We start from the raw sequence: 13,865 nt of genomic DNA, 5'->3' as shown, positions 1-13,865 counted from the left end.
AGGAATATTTTGAATATTCTCCATTTTCACTTTAGAAACAATCTCAATTTCTGTAAATGCAGAGTGCTAAAGAGAAAGTAAAGAGAAACATATTACATTTCTAAAGATGTACTTATTTTAGTGGTCTTCAAATCACAATACTCCATCAAAATTTGTACAGTTTTCTCAGCTGCTGGCACTAAAAAACATTTAAACCAAGTCATTTCTCAACTCTGGATTTTCACTGTTCTATCAGGCCATAATTAAAATCTTGTATCTTACATTATCCATACATATATTAATCCATTTAACAATCAAAAATAAGAAAATGTAGGAAAAGATTGGTTAGAAACGCAGAATATTTAGTAAAATAGACTGATTAAAAACAAGCTGATTGGTGTTTTTGTATTATTATTACTTAATAGCCAAATGACAAGCTGTGATTTTTAATCACATATCTACTTAGGGCTAAGCCCCTATACTGATAGGTGCTATATATGCATTTTTCAAATACTCAAAATTTTTTCTATATGATTCCTGTTTTATAGATGAGGCAGTTGAGACTCAAAGGTTAAGTGACTTGCCTAAGAGTACACAGACGGGAAAATGTGTTGCCAGAATTTAAACCTGGTGGTTTGTTTGGCTCCAAATTGATTTTTTTTTTTTTTTTTTGGTTTTGTTCCTGTTATATTTCAAACTCCTGCTTTTTAAGCCTTCAGGTTAGAAAAGTAAAGGATATAAAGTATGTGAACTCCATCCATATGATTACTATCATTCAGGTAATTCTCCTACCCAATATAATTAGGTTTGTAAATATGACAGTATTTTCCTGTACTGTAATTTAGGTAATTATACTACTCAATTTAATTACCTTTGCAAGTTTGACATTGCATGTTTCATTAGATCTTTTCCACATGAGTTGGGCTCTACTCCTGGCTTCACTTCTGCGTTTCTGTGTGAATTTGAGAAAATTATACTTCTCTCTGCCTCAATTTTCATATTTGTAATATTGGAATAATGAGCCTTTCAAGATTCTCCATAGGGACATTTTCTCCATGGACAATTCCAGATGGAAGAAACACATCATCATCATTGTCACCAAAGAGTGAAATATCCAGCCAAAATAATCTTGGCAGAAAATGGGAGGAATAGATTTCTTTAAATCTATACTTATTTCCTTTTCTGGGAGGAGGGGTGCATTAATTCTATAATACCAGTATAAAACCTGTTATGTGCAATTCTAAATGAGAAAAATGTAAGAATATGGTATTGATTTTAGAAACAGTATAGGTTATTTTGTGTTGTTTCCTATGTCTACCATGTGAAATTTTGCCATTTCATTTTCTTAAACAGACAAATGAAAGACTTCAGAGTTTTCAATAGTAGCTATGTATCAATATATATACATGGATATATAGATATATGCATGTATATGTGAAAGCATTTGATGATTATATAATAAATCTAATAATTCTAATACCTTTAGGTATTTTCTTGAGGTATTTCTTGAAATGCCTTGAGGTATTTTCTTAGTTCAAGCTACATATTTGATACAGGAACTCCATGAATTTAGTAATGGAACAAAACACAGAAACAGATGCATGATGAGTACACCATATAAAAATGGGAAGGAAGAGTACAGAACTTCAAAAGTCAGTGTGTCCAGCTGTATTTTCAAATATACTATAAAATATTGGGATGAATTGAAATAAGGAGAGGAAGATTTTGGGGAAAAGCATATGTTTTTCTACAACCATCACAGTATTAAAAACAAATCTATAAAAGTATTCCGGATTATGTCAATCTTGCTATTAGAATAATAACTCCATGGTTTTATAAATAAAGAAACTTTATAGTTTAATTTATTATCACTTAATAATCCAGCTTCATTGGCTGGATTGAAAAAATACTTTTGTAAGATAGCTAAAGAATAATCATTCAAATGCTTGACAATTTTTAAAATATGCAAATTATTTTGATTAAAATTTGCAAGTGTGTTTCATATAATAATCTGCACTTATAAACTAAGTAGAGTAAAACTAATCTTGTGTTTCCTTGGTGACTTGGAATCTCTAGTCATTCATTCATACACTCAATATTACTGAATGTTTAGTAACAGGTAAGAGGGGTTAGATTGAGGAATGTGTACAAATAAATAAGAAATAGTTCCTGCCCTCAAGGGCAGTTTACTGACTGTATATGAGGCCTTTGGCATATACTGAGGTGAGTAAAGATTAGCTTCATCTTTTACAGAATATCCTTAAACTGCTTGTTGTTGTAGTTGGTGTCATTGCTGATCCCCTAATAAGAGGTTCCCCCAATGGTCCATGAGATGACATGAACTCTACCCCTACATTCAATGTCCCACACTGTTTTGCTGCCACACAATTATTATAGCAAATGATTTCTTTCCTCTGGGAATCTCATGCTCTTGTTGTTACTGGCATCCTGTGTGTCTCTGAATTTTTTGTTCTACTAACCTAGGGTAGTACCTTAGGTGCTAGGAAATTGGATCATCAAATATTTTGCATACAACTAAAACAAATCTGTCCATCTTGGAGTATGCTATATAAATTTTGTGAACTTTTATTATTTTATTTGTGCTTAAACTCAATTTATCTCCTATCGGCAATTTCTCTGGAAATGCTGGTTAACGAGTTTGTTTGTTTGTTTTTAGTATTTCCTTTTTTTAAGATTGGATCTAGGGCAAGATTCCATATGAAGTATGTTTTGTTACACAGTATGATTAATAACTCAGATAAAAATAAGTTCTTTCTCCCACAAGAATCTGAGTAAGGAAAAAATACCATTGTTCATGAAACCAAAGCAATATGAACCGAACTTATAGCCTCTTAATATTTCTGCATGAAGGTAATATTTTTCAAAAAAATCGTCAAAATAAAAAAAATAACAAAGGAAATAATAGCCTGCAGGATTAGTAGTAAATATTTAAAGTGCTCAGTTATAAACCTTACTTTTCAGAACATCTGATTAGTTTACAAGTTTACAAGTATTTAGTATTCACATTGCCTGGATAATCAAACTACTATTTAAATAAATAGGAAAACATTTTTTCACATCTTGACTCTCGTTACTGAAGAAAGCAGCTAAGAGAATCTTACTGTAGCTAATATGTTTAAATGACATTTCAGAATCTAGAAATCTAATTTTTCTCTTTAATAAAAATACTGTAACTGAGAATCATTGTTACTATTTGCTAAACATTCATTTTATCTCTTTAATTTATTTAGTCATTCACATATGGCCTTCTATGTATAAGTTCATAACACCTGTCCTTGAGGGTTCACAATATATCAGGAGAACACAAATGAAATATGTAGCTGTATTGTCATACAATTTTCTAAAATGGCCAGAGGCAAACTGGTTGATAGAAAGTAGAATCTATATAATGCTATAACCCATATTTATAGACTACCATAAATGTCTGTCTTTTGAAGAAACAATCATAACACGTAACATCTGGATGAAAACGAAATATTTCAGTGACATATCTAGATGTCTCTAAACATCTGGAGTTTGTAGATTTAAAATTTCAACTGTTTCTATTTGTATATGAACACTTGAAATACTGTAAACACTAACAAATATTTATTTACATCTTTAACATGTGAAAACATGCAAAGGAGTAATTGTATGAATATAATTTTATCACCGGTGTGATTAAATTTGATCATGGCGGCTGATCTAGTAAACCTACTGTATCAGTAAATGGATCCCAGTAAGACTTATCTAAGTAATTCAGTGGCAAAGTCAGTGGTTAAACTGAAGAATTAGAACCAAGAATGCTCTATAAGGTAAGGATGAAAAATGGGGGAATAGTAAGCTTGTTTACTCTTCCTGTCTGAATAGATTTATATCTGATTAAGAGAAGGAATTCCTCGGCTATTTCCAAGAAGCACATGGGAGCTACCGGTTGACTGCTGTTTCTATAGCAGTGCAACAAGGGGTTGGGACGTGGGGGGTGTGTGTGTGTGTGTGTGTGTGTGTGTGTCTGTGTGTGTGTTGGGGGGTGAAGGGGGTTAGGACATATTCCATGACTAACGCCTGAATCCCTGCGTAGAGGACTGCCACTCACCTTTCTCCTCTATTTTAACACAATGTTTAAGACCAGGAAATCATTTTCCGGCCTCTAAAATTTTCAGTTTCAAAGTCTCTTTTTTTCTTTTTGTACTTAGAATGCTTGAGAACCAGGCTCACTAAAAAAAAATGTAGTCATAAAACATTTACTATTTCACACGACTTTGAACAAACTGAATACGCATCAGCCATTGGCAGCTGTGGGCAAATAACATGTTGAACAAGAAATAAACTATTTTCTAGGCAACAAATGAAATTCTCCATAATAAATGGTAAAGCAATGGGTACTATTACAAGCCAATCATATGTATTATATTCTCCTTAACAAAAATGCAGCCAGAGTCATCACTCACATGATGAGCAAAATTCTTAGAGGACTGACCACTTTTAAATTTGACCCTTTAGAAATGTCACAGTAGTAGTAAATGCTAACAATTATACCTCTTTTGTCATACCTGATGAAATTCAATTCAAATGACCTACTTTATTAATATGAATTTACAGTGAAAATTCACTACACTATTTCTATACAAGATTAAAAAAACAGATACATCTTTTAGTTATTCTAAGTGAAATACTGTTTAGCTCAGTATATCATGAGTAAATGACTTCAGCAAATCTAAGTGGAAATATCAAAACTAAATTAGGCATTTTTCTCCATTACTGTGTTAACAAATACCTGAATAGCAATTCTTGAATACATGGAAATTGTGTATTCTTACCCACAGCTGCTACTTACCTTGTTTAAACTACTAAGATCAACTAGAATGATGACCTTTGCTCGCAACATCTTGCCTAATCTCTGGGATAATGTTTAACAATAGTTAGCAATATATCACAATCAGTATATACAATTTTAAGAAATGAACTTTATCCTAGCCACTGTCTAATTAAGTGAAATCTATCAAATGTAAATATTTGATTGAAACACAGAAACTCACCATTCTTATAAGAGCAGTAGAATATTGGCAATTCTTATGATTCAATCTAATTAAATATTCTGATTATTTCTTGACAACTAATTTCAAGATCAGAATACATGTGAACCTTCACTACACTTTTATTAGATTTTGGGACTGTCTCCAAAATTATTCTAAGAACTTATAATGGCAATTATTACTATCATATGAATATACACTGACCACAAAAGTATTCAGTAATTTCAATAACTGGGAAAATTTCAAAAAATTGAAAAAAAACTGTTCAGCATAAGAATTAGAAGTGATAAAGAGAAATGAAGTTAAAATCCATCCTAAGTTAAATACATCTCAGGTTTTCATGAGGAGTCATGGAAATAGGGAGTTAATTGGTAGAATGTCTTTTATAGCCAAATTCTCTAGAAATTGTCCATTATTAGATCTGTATTTACTATTTTATAGATGTCATAGAACATATGCAATGCTCTATATACATTTTTAGATAACAGAACATCTCTTTAAAGTTGAAGATGTTAACATAAAACTTGAACCAGCTTCTCAAAATTTCCAGAAGCTTCTTAGTTTTAGAATTCATTTTAAATTACATGAAAAAAACGTATATGATCGCAAGGATACTGTGGAAAAGGAGTAATCTTTCATTACAGAAGATTTTTTCTTTAACATTACACTTTAAATGATGATCTGTGTTGCAACGCATATGTTTCAGAATGTTACTGTCGATTTATTGATTAAATATAAGTTAATTATTTGTTTCCTTATTGAGGAAATACCTAAAATTAAGGCTCACTTTATATGTGTGTGTATATACACATAGGTAGATAGTGATGTATCTGTATATCTCTACGTCTATCTCTCTATTCATCTACCTAAGAACGTTTTAAAAAATAGATTCTTTACATACTCTCAAGGCTGGTTCAATAAGGGTGGAGTCTTATTTTTCTGATTTTTTTCTATATTATTTCAAACTTGGATATTTACATTGGTAAATGGTTAGGGTTCAATTGTTTATTTCTCAGCCTTCTACTTTATACAGCTAATATCTCTGAAAATTAAGTTAGGAGAGGCTGGAATTGTTAATCTTCTCTTTATAGATTTTGCTTTATTGTTGATATTCTTAAATTTTACATCATAGCCTTTGTTTTGTGGAACCTAAGGCAGTTCTGAATGTGGCTTTTAGAGCTCACCACACATTGTCGATATGCATTTCTTTAAAAAAACAAACAAACAGCATCACTCAGGAAATATCTCTTTTTATTTTGAACTAAGATTCCATTGTATATTCCACCATCAAATTGTCCACCCTATTCTACCCCATTTTTCCCATCCGAGTCAAATCACATTTAATCTCGCAAATTAGCAGGCACACCATGATTTAAGCAAAAGAAATATCTAACCGTTACTCTATGTGACTGTTAAATACTACTCTAAAGAAATGAGGAAATATCTAAAATCACTGGCTACACAGGTATTCTTGGATTACCTTGAATAGACAATATGTCTGATCTTGGAGACGTAATTTATTACCTAAGTAACTGAAAGTATTCACAGAAATGTATAGAAATAAACCTGCAAAGGGGAGGGATTGCGCAAAATTCTGAGTAAAACACAAAACCACTGTTTATTTGGCACAGGAAAAATTCTCCTTCACAGTCATCCAAAAAATGGACGTCTATTTGGAAAATACTTGGCATTGAGCCATTTAATGATTTATGAGTAACAAACAAAACATAATCCCTCTCATTCCCACTAATGTAATATGATCCAACTAGGTGGGATTTTCCATTTATCTTGGCAGAGGTATCATGAATTCAGGCTGTTTATCCTGGTAATCTTAGCTTACAAATCTGCAACATTGCACCTTTGATTAGCTCTGTGAAATGATTTTGTGAAAAGGAAGGATCTCCCATTCTTTCTATATTTGGCAGCCTTAACTCTATAAATATGTCCATTTTGTCACTCCTATAGTTTTATGCAGCTGCCTTCCCTCTTCTTCCCATTGTGAGACATTAAAAATTTGGCATGAGCTTTTTCCAAGTGTATCTGGATGGATGAAAAAGCGGAATAAGCTTGTCAAACTTAAAAAAAATCTTGGGACAGGAGGGTCTTTAGACTGACTGGCTCTTCAAAGTATTCCAAGTGGGTCTGCCAACTGAGGATTATTAGATGTTGACTGAGAAGGGTATACGAGAATATGTTGTACACTTGAGGCTGTAAATTAGAAACTGGAAGGTTACTAGAGTGGTAACTGTTCCACAAAAAACCACTATATAATTAAAATATTTAAAGCTCAACTTTGTTCCAGTGTATCCATTTTTATTTAACATAAAACAATTTTCTTGAACACCTAAGTGCTAACATGGAATTCCCTTTGCAGGATAAGCCTCTTTTTCTCCTTCTTTCTTCTTCCTCTTTGGCCCGATGGAGTTCAAAGGGGATTACAGACTTCCCCTACCTGTATAGGCATTGCATTATGGGAGACACAAACATAAAAGTCCTATTTCTTTGGAGATTTCAGAACTATTCTTCAGGTTTGAAAATTTGAGTCCTGAGTGATATTTAAGGATTTAGTGTACCTTACTTTTCTCTAAAAGGAAACCTAATCATTATTGCAAATATTTATAATCACATGTATGTGGCCCATCAGAGCATTGTGGCAAGTATATTGATTGGGTGATATAAACAAGGGAGCAGTATCTACAAATAACATATCAATTATACATATATACATATCAAATATACATATATACATATACATATACATATATACACATACATATCAAATATACATATATTATACATATATGTATATTATACATATACAGTATCTACAAATAACATAACAATTATACATATTTTATAGGCAATTATGTAAATTTTCTAAATAAAATTACATCTAAAAACTGTTTCTGGTTATAAAGTAGTTTTCATTTAGGAGAAAGTTATTTCTTGTGAAACAATTCTGCTATTAATGGAAATGATTCAATATTTGTTGTTTTTTCCCTTTACATTACAAGAACAAACAAGTTCTTTTTCTATATTTGAATTTTGACAAGCTTTTAAAAAATCAATAAAAAAATTTTTTAGGAGATTAAACTTCTATTAAAGTTAAGGAAAACACTGAGCAAAATGGAGTTAGATATAATATTCTTTGGTGTATACATTTAAGTTACTTTAATAAATCTCATGTTATTTTAAAGTGTGGAAAAAATCTTGCAGCAGAATGGAACTGAAAAATTGTACATCTATAATTAGAATATTTTACATGTGGAAATCCTATAAAAGGGGAGTTATTTAAGATTTCATATGTCAAGATATAGATTACATAGGTAAGTATGTATGACATTAATGCAAAATCAAAGTAATGGAATAGCTGTATCTCAATTAAAAGAAGATGAATGCAAATGGTTCAGTTTATAACTCTATGTTTATAATTTTAAAAGCCCAACCATGAGAAAATGAACTGAAAATATCTCACTGGGATGAGCACTCTGGCATCTTGGAGGAATATGCTTTCAGACCTTTAAGAATAGCAAAATTGATTGACAGCATACAATATTTTTCTGATGAATTTAGCATAGTAAAATTCAGCCCAGAATAAAAGCCTTCAGATTCTTAATTTAAGATATTGAATGTGTACAGAAATAGAGGAAAAAGACATGAACATTTGGCATAACCAGAAACATTCTCTCAGATGACCCTGTCATTCCTCTCTTTTGATATTCAACACTCATCACAATAGTGAACACTTGTTCAATTTTTGCTTCTTCCATGAGTTCTACCAGACTTGTCCAGCTTATTTTAACAAGATTTTATTTCTATCATTTAGCTCAACAAATATTTGTGTTACAAAAGGATTAACTCACTATGCCTTGCATAGCAAAGAAGTTTTCCCCCCTCTTGGTGATAGATTTGTTTTATAGTTTATGCTAAGATTTCTTTCACATTCATTGTGACATATAAACCTGAGTAGAAGAAAGAGAAGGTAGTTTTAATTTCCATTTTAGGCCTTGGGGAGATTGTTACTTGCCTAAGAATACCCAATTCCAATTGGCAAATCTAGGATTTTTGTTCAGATTTTTCTCATAACAATTAAATTTTTTTCTGACTAACAAAAACTAAAGACATAATTTTGATTGGGAATTTAGATTCCACATGCACCCATCATATTTTCTTATTAACTTGCAAAACCGTTAACAGAGATTTATAGGATAAAAAACTCTTCTGCACAATACCAAATTTTGAATTCTTTGAAAACCTAATTAACTCTTAGTGTTTGTTGTTGTTATTTTTTCCCTTTATGAGGCTATAGTTAGATTGTTTCCCTAATGACCTCCAAAAAATTTTGCCTTCCTTCCATGTGTCTACTCCCATAGGCGGTCCTCTCTTACAATGACACGGAACTTGGTCATATGATTCACTTTAGACAATGGGACATTAGTAAATATGATGCGAGCAGAGGCTTTGAAAGCCCTTGTACGTTGGCGTTTTTCCTCTAACTACTCCTGGGAATGCTTCTACCACCATTTGTGAATCCCAGGGAGCCTATTAGAAGATGAAACCACATATGCAACAGGGACAAGATGTCCCAGGTGAGGCTGCCTACACCAACCAATTCTTAGTTACCCACCAGCTGACTACAGTTCCATAAGGGCTCTAGGTAAGGCCAGAAGTAGGCCAATTGGGCCCAGTCAAAATCTTTGATCCTCAAAATCTTGAGCAAATTAAATGTTGGTTATTATTTAAAGCCATTAAGACTTTTGAGTGGCTTGTTACACAGCAAAGGCTAAGTGATACAAATTTTAAAGGGACCCTTTTGAAAAAAACAAAGATTAAAATTGTGCATGTGCGTGTATATAGTGTGTGTGTGGGGGGGGTATGTATATATATGTACATAAGTTTTTCACATAATGGCTTCTGATTCTTTTCCAAGAATGGCAAGTCAGTTAGAAAAAAGAAGAAATACCCAAAATACCTTCAAAATTCCCAAACCAAATTTAAAGAATTTCTCCTAAAAAGACATTATTCTTAGCCAAAAGTGAGACCTCTGCTCTATGATCAGATAATGACAGGTAACCATAGGACATTCCCAGAAAAGAAAGCACAGATCTTGACTTTTCTCTAGACTAAACACAGTAATGCATCCCATATTTTTGTAGATTACAAGCAAACTCTAGTTTCTTATTTCCTTTATGTATCATTTAAAATATAGTTTCATTTCCTAGAATTCACTGTCTCTATACAAAAACATTAATGTATAATTCCACCCTCCTTCTTTTTTTCTGTTTCCAGTTAAAAAAAAAAAAAAGCGAAAAAACAGAGGTCTGACAATGTAGATTTTGGATCCTGCTTTCCAGCATGCCAAATGTATACTTATGGAGAGAACTTTGTATGTGAAGTTCAAGGGAATGAAAATGTTGTGCTCCATAACTTCGGTACTTGTCGTAATATTTAATAAAATATAAACTGCCAATAAATAAAACCACATAAAAGTGTTCCTCTGTATATTTTCACTACCCAGAATTATCCTACTAAAACCTGAAATACAGAAATTAACAGAAGGAGAGCAGATGATTGAAGAAGTTGGATAAAATAACTTGCTCTCCTAAGATAGTATTCATCTGTCCACACTATGTTGATATTTCTTTGCTTCCAGTGGGATCCCTGAAGGAGGTGCATACAGTGGAAGAGGAAATGAGACTCTACTCCTAAGAGTGCCAATCAAAACTGCACTGTCCATAAAGATGTTTGCATTTGCCTTTCAGGAATGTTTTCCTAAAGATTAGCAACTATTAACCATCAGTAGGGTAGATTCTCCTAGGGAAAATCAGAACCCATATAAGGAGTGCTCTGGGAACACTACTTGAGTAAATCATATGACATTCAATTAAAATACAAGAAAGGACCTAAAAAGTAATTAATTAAAAATATTATTTAGGTCTTATTAACTGGTGTCCACAGGTCACTAATAATTTCAAAGTGTTCTCTAAATGAGTGGGTACCAGAATTTTGAATTTCTGAGACCAATACAATTTCAAAAATATTTGAAGTAATGGGGTAGAAATGTTTACCAATGATCTATGTAGCCTTGCTCCCATAATTTCCCAGCTCCCTTGAATTTAAGTAGTACCATTGACTATTTCCGGACATTAGAGTGTAAATGGAAGTGACATGGGTCATTTCCAGGTGAAAACATTTAAAGGTCACTGCATGAACCTCCAACTCGTTCTTACCTCCTGTGGTTACCAAGGACACCACATGTCAGGATGCCAGAGGGTCAGATTGGGTCCCTGAGTGATTATTTGGAGTGCTGGACTTGTAAAGTTAGTATACTGAGAGTGAACAAACAATGAATTTTTTTCTTATGTCACTGAGGTTTGGGGGTTAATGTGCAACATAAACCCTATTCTGAGCAATAGAGGAAACCAACATGGGACTGCCAACTCTCTATTGTGCAAAATAAGGAGATTTTAAAATATAAGCAAATAAAATTCCTCTCCATATGCTGTCATTATATAAAAGAAATAATATTTTAAAATAAAAAAAAATAAGAAAGGTACAATCACAGAACAAAGGATGATTCCTTAAACTGAATAAATGCAGTTTTCTATAAAACATGGCTATCTTATTCTTTCTTAATTTTGTCATTTTGCTGGGCAAAAACTTCATCATGAAAGAGAAAATCTGTCTTCCCAATGATATTTAAGAACCACAGAGCTAGATATTTCAAAAATGGCGGGAGAAGTCTGTTGACCCAAAGCAATTAAAAATATCATATAATCTCAATATCCGACATTACCTGTCTTTCAGTGAGATCCAGATTCACTGCTATCTCATATCGCCTCAGTCTGGTCAGATAATTATGATGGGCAAATTCTGCTTCAAGTTCTCTGATTTGCTCTTTGGTAAAAGCTGTCCTTTCCTTCCTGGGTTTGCTATTGACTTCTGACTTGTAATTTCCTTCCTGGGAGTCTGAAAATAAAAGAGAGAATTAGATTTAGTTCATTCATTTAAGCATGTTCAATCATATCATTCATACCAGAAACATTTACTGAGTAACTACTTTTCCAGGTAGCGTTAGACATGATAAAAATAGAGAGAGACCAAAGACAGTAAGACTTATCTCAACACGGTGAGATAAATTTCTTTTTTTTCCCAATGTGCCCCCAAGTGACTCACAACCTAATTGGGGAAGTGTCTAGTTTTCTTCTTTTGAAATAGGAACAAAAAACTTAACTGCTCTTAACATGCTGTTAAGATAAAACAAAGCCCCTCTAGAAAACAATTTTATATCTGAAACTATTCAGATATAAAATTTCTTCTAGTAAGTTTTTCAACATAAATTCTTGAGATCTAAGGATGACTAAACAGAGTGATCCTAAGAAACAGTGGTGACTTAGTATGTGACTATCTGAGCAATTCAAATATCTAGCAACTGGACCATAAAAGTCAGTTCAAGCTCAGAGTAAGCATACGTGTGTGTGTGTGTGTGTGTGTGTGTGTGTGTGTGTGTGTGTATTTATTGGTTTTTTCATTTCAATTTAAGTGCAGTCTCCTTGAAGGCAATAGCAATGCTCTCCTTTTATTCTGAGTAATACTTAGTGCAATGTGGAATCTGTAAATACAATTTTGTTCATTTAACTCAAAATATGAACAGAGTTTTAAATGTTTTTTCCCTACATATGAGATAAACATAAGATGCATAACACCTAAAATTAGGTACCCAAACACCAAATCTTATAATGCCCTGTAGAAAAAATCATAATTTACAGCAAGCATATCATGCCATCTTTTCTTGTAAGAGTTCAAGACATAATTAACATAGAGTTATTTTACTTATCTTCATAATATCCCTGAGGTGTAGGTTAGAAGACATTCTTAACATACTGAAGAACAGAACGTTTGTCTATAATGGAAAAAAATTCTACATATACAAAGTAATAGATAATCATACCAGCTCTAACAATTTATGTCAAATTTACCTCAGTGAAATATCAACATAATCAAGATAAAGTGGCATGTCTGTACTCTCTCAAAAATTATTCCAATTTTCTAATTATTTTTGAGCCTGTACACACAAATAGTGATGCCTTTACTAGGTAGTGATACAATGAACTCTTCTATGAAGCCAAATGAGAGAAATGATATAGGAAAAATGACGGTCAATCACATTATGAAGTGTGACATTTTTTTAACTGACAAACATAGTATGGTACAGCTTTATGAAGGAACTTTTAAAGTGGTATTTGTTTCTTCATCCAATGATGCTTAAATATGCTATGTACAAAATATTGTTGTTTTTTTTAGTGTTCTTTTCCTTTCTGTCTGGCTGGGGGAAGTCTAGCTAAAGTCAAGAGGGGTCTGCATAATGGAAATCCTCTAGACAAGGTGCTCTAATATCAACAGTTTTGATTTGACTCTTACCAGAATCTACGCTGGCCAAATGTAAAGTTTTCTAGGTCTAGTAGCAGCAGTGGCAATAGGTTTGCATCAAAATTTTGGCATACTTGGCCACTAATTTCCTGTGAGGGATCACAGGACATGTTTCACTGACTGGTGCACTGGCACTGTCATAAATTCTTTAGAATTCACAGACCACATTTCTGGGCTTGACACACAGCCCTGTGTTGACTGCCTCCGCACCTTGACAGGGCAGTCAGGGCTTTATCCAGTGCAAAAAGTCGTTTGTGGTATGTTAGACACAGGCTGACTGTATCTGATTGTAAGCCACTGGGACCAGATGAGTTATGGATTAGAAGATGTGTGAGTTCTCAGCTAGGCTGTGTTTACACCATATGAACTTACCAGGCTCTAAGTGGAACTTGCATTATCCACTTTTTTAAGCCACAGATT

The 13,865-nt window shown here is 32.8% G+C and overlaps 1 protein-coding gene across 1 annotated transcript in view; it reads right to left on the bottom strand.

Annotated features, from left to right (window-relative positions):
- MEOX2 (mesenchyme homeobox 2) overlaps positions 1-13,865 on the bottom strand; it is a 65,002-nt gene that overhangs the window by 3,758 nt on the left and 47,379 nt on the right. The window contains exon 2 of the mRNA XM_004318876.4: positions 11,812-11,984. Coding sequence (XP_004318924.1) covers positions 11,812-11,984 — 173 coding nt within the window. The remainder of the gene's footprint in view (positions 1-11,811; positions 11,985-13,865) is intronic.

The sequence above is a fragment of the Tursiops truncatus genome, chromosome 9 (genome assembly GCF_011762595.2).
Source record: "Tursiops truncatus isolate mTurTru1 chromosome 9, mTurTru1.mat.Y, whole genome shotgun sequence".
In the NCBI taxonomy this organism is placed as follows: domain Eukaryota; kingdom Metazoa; phylum Chordata; class Mammalia; order Artiodactyla; family Delphinidae; genus Tursiops; species Tursiops truncatus.
The sequence above is the reverse complement of the archived record's forward strand: the minus strand, read 5'-3'. Positions and strand labels throughout refer to the sequence as shown.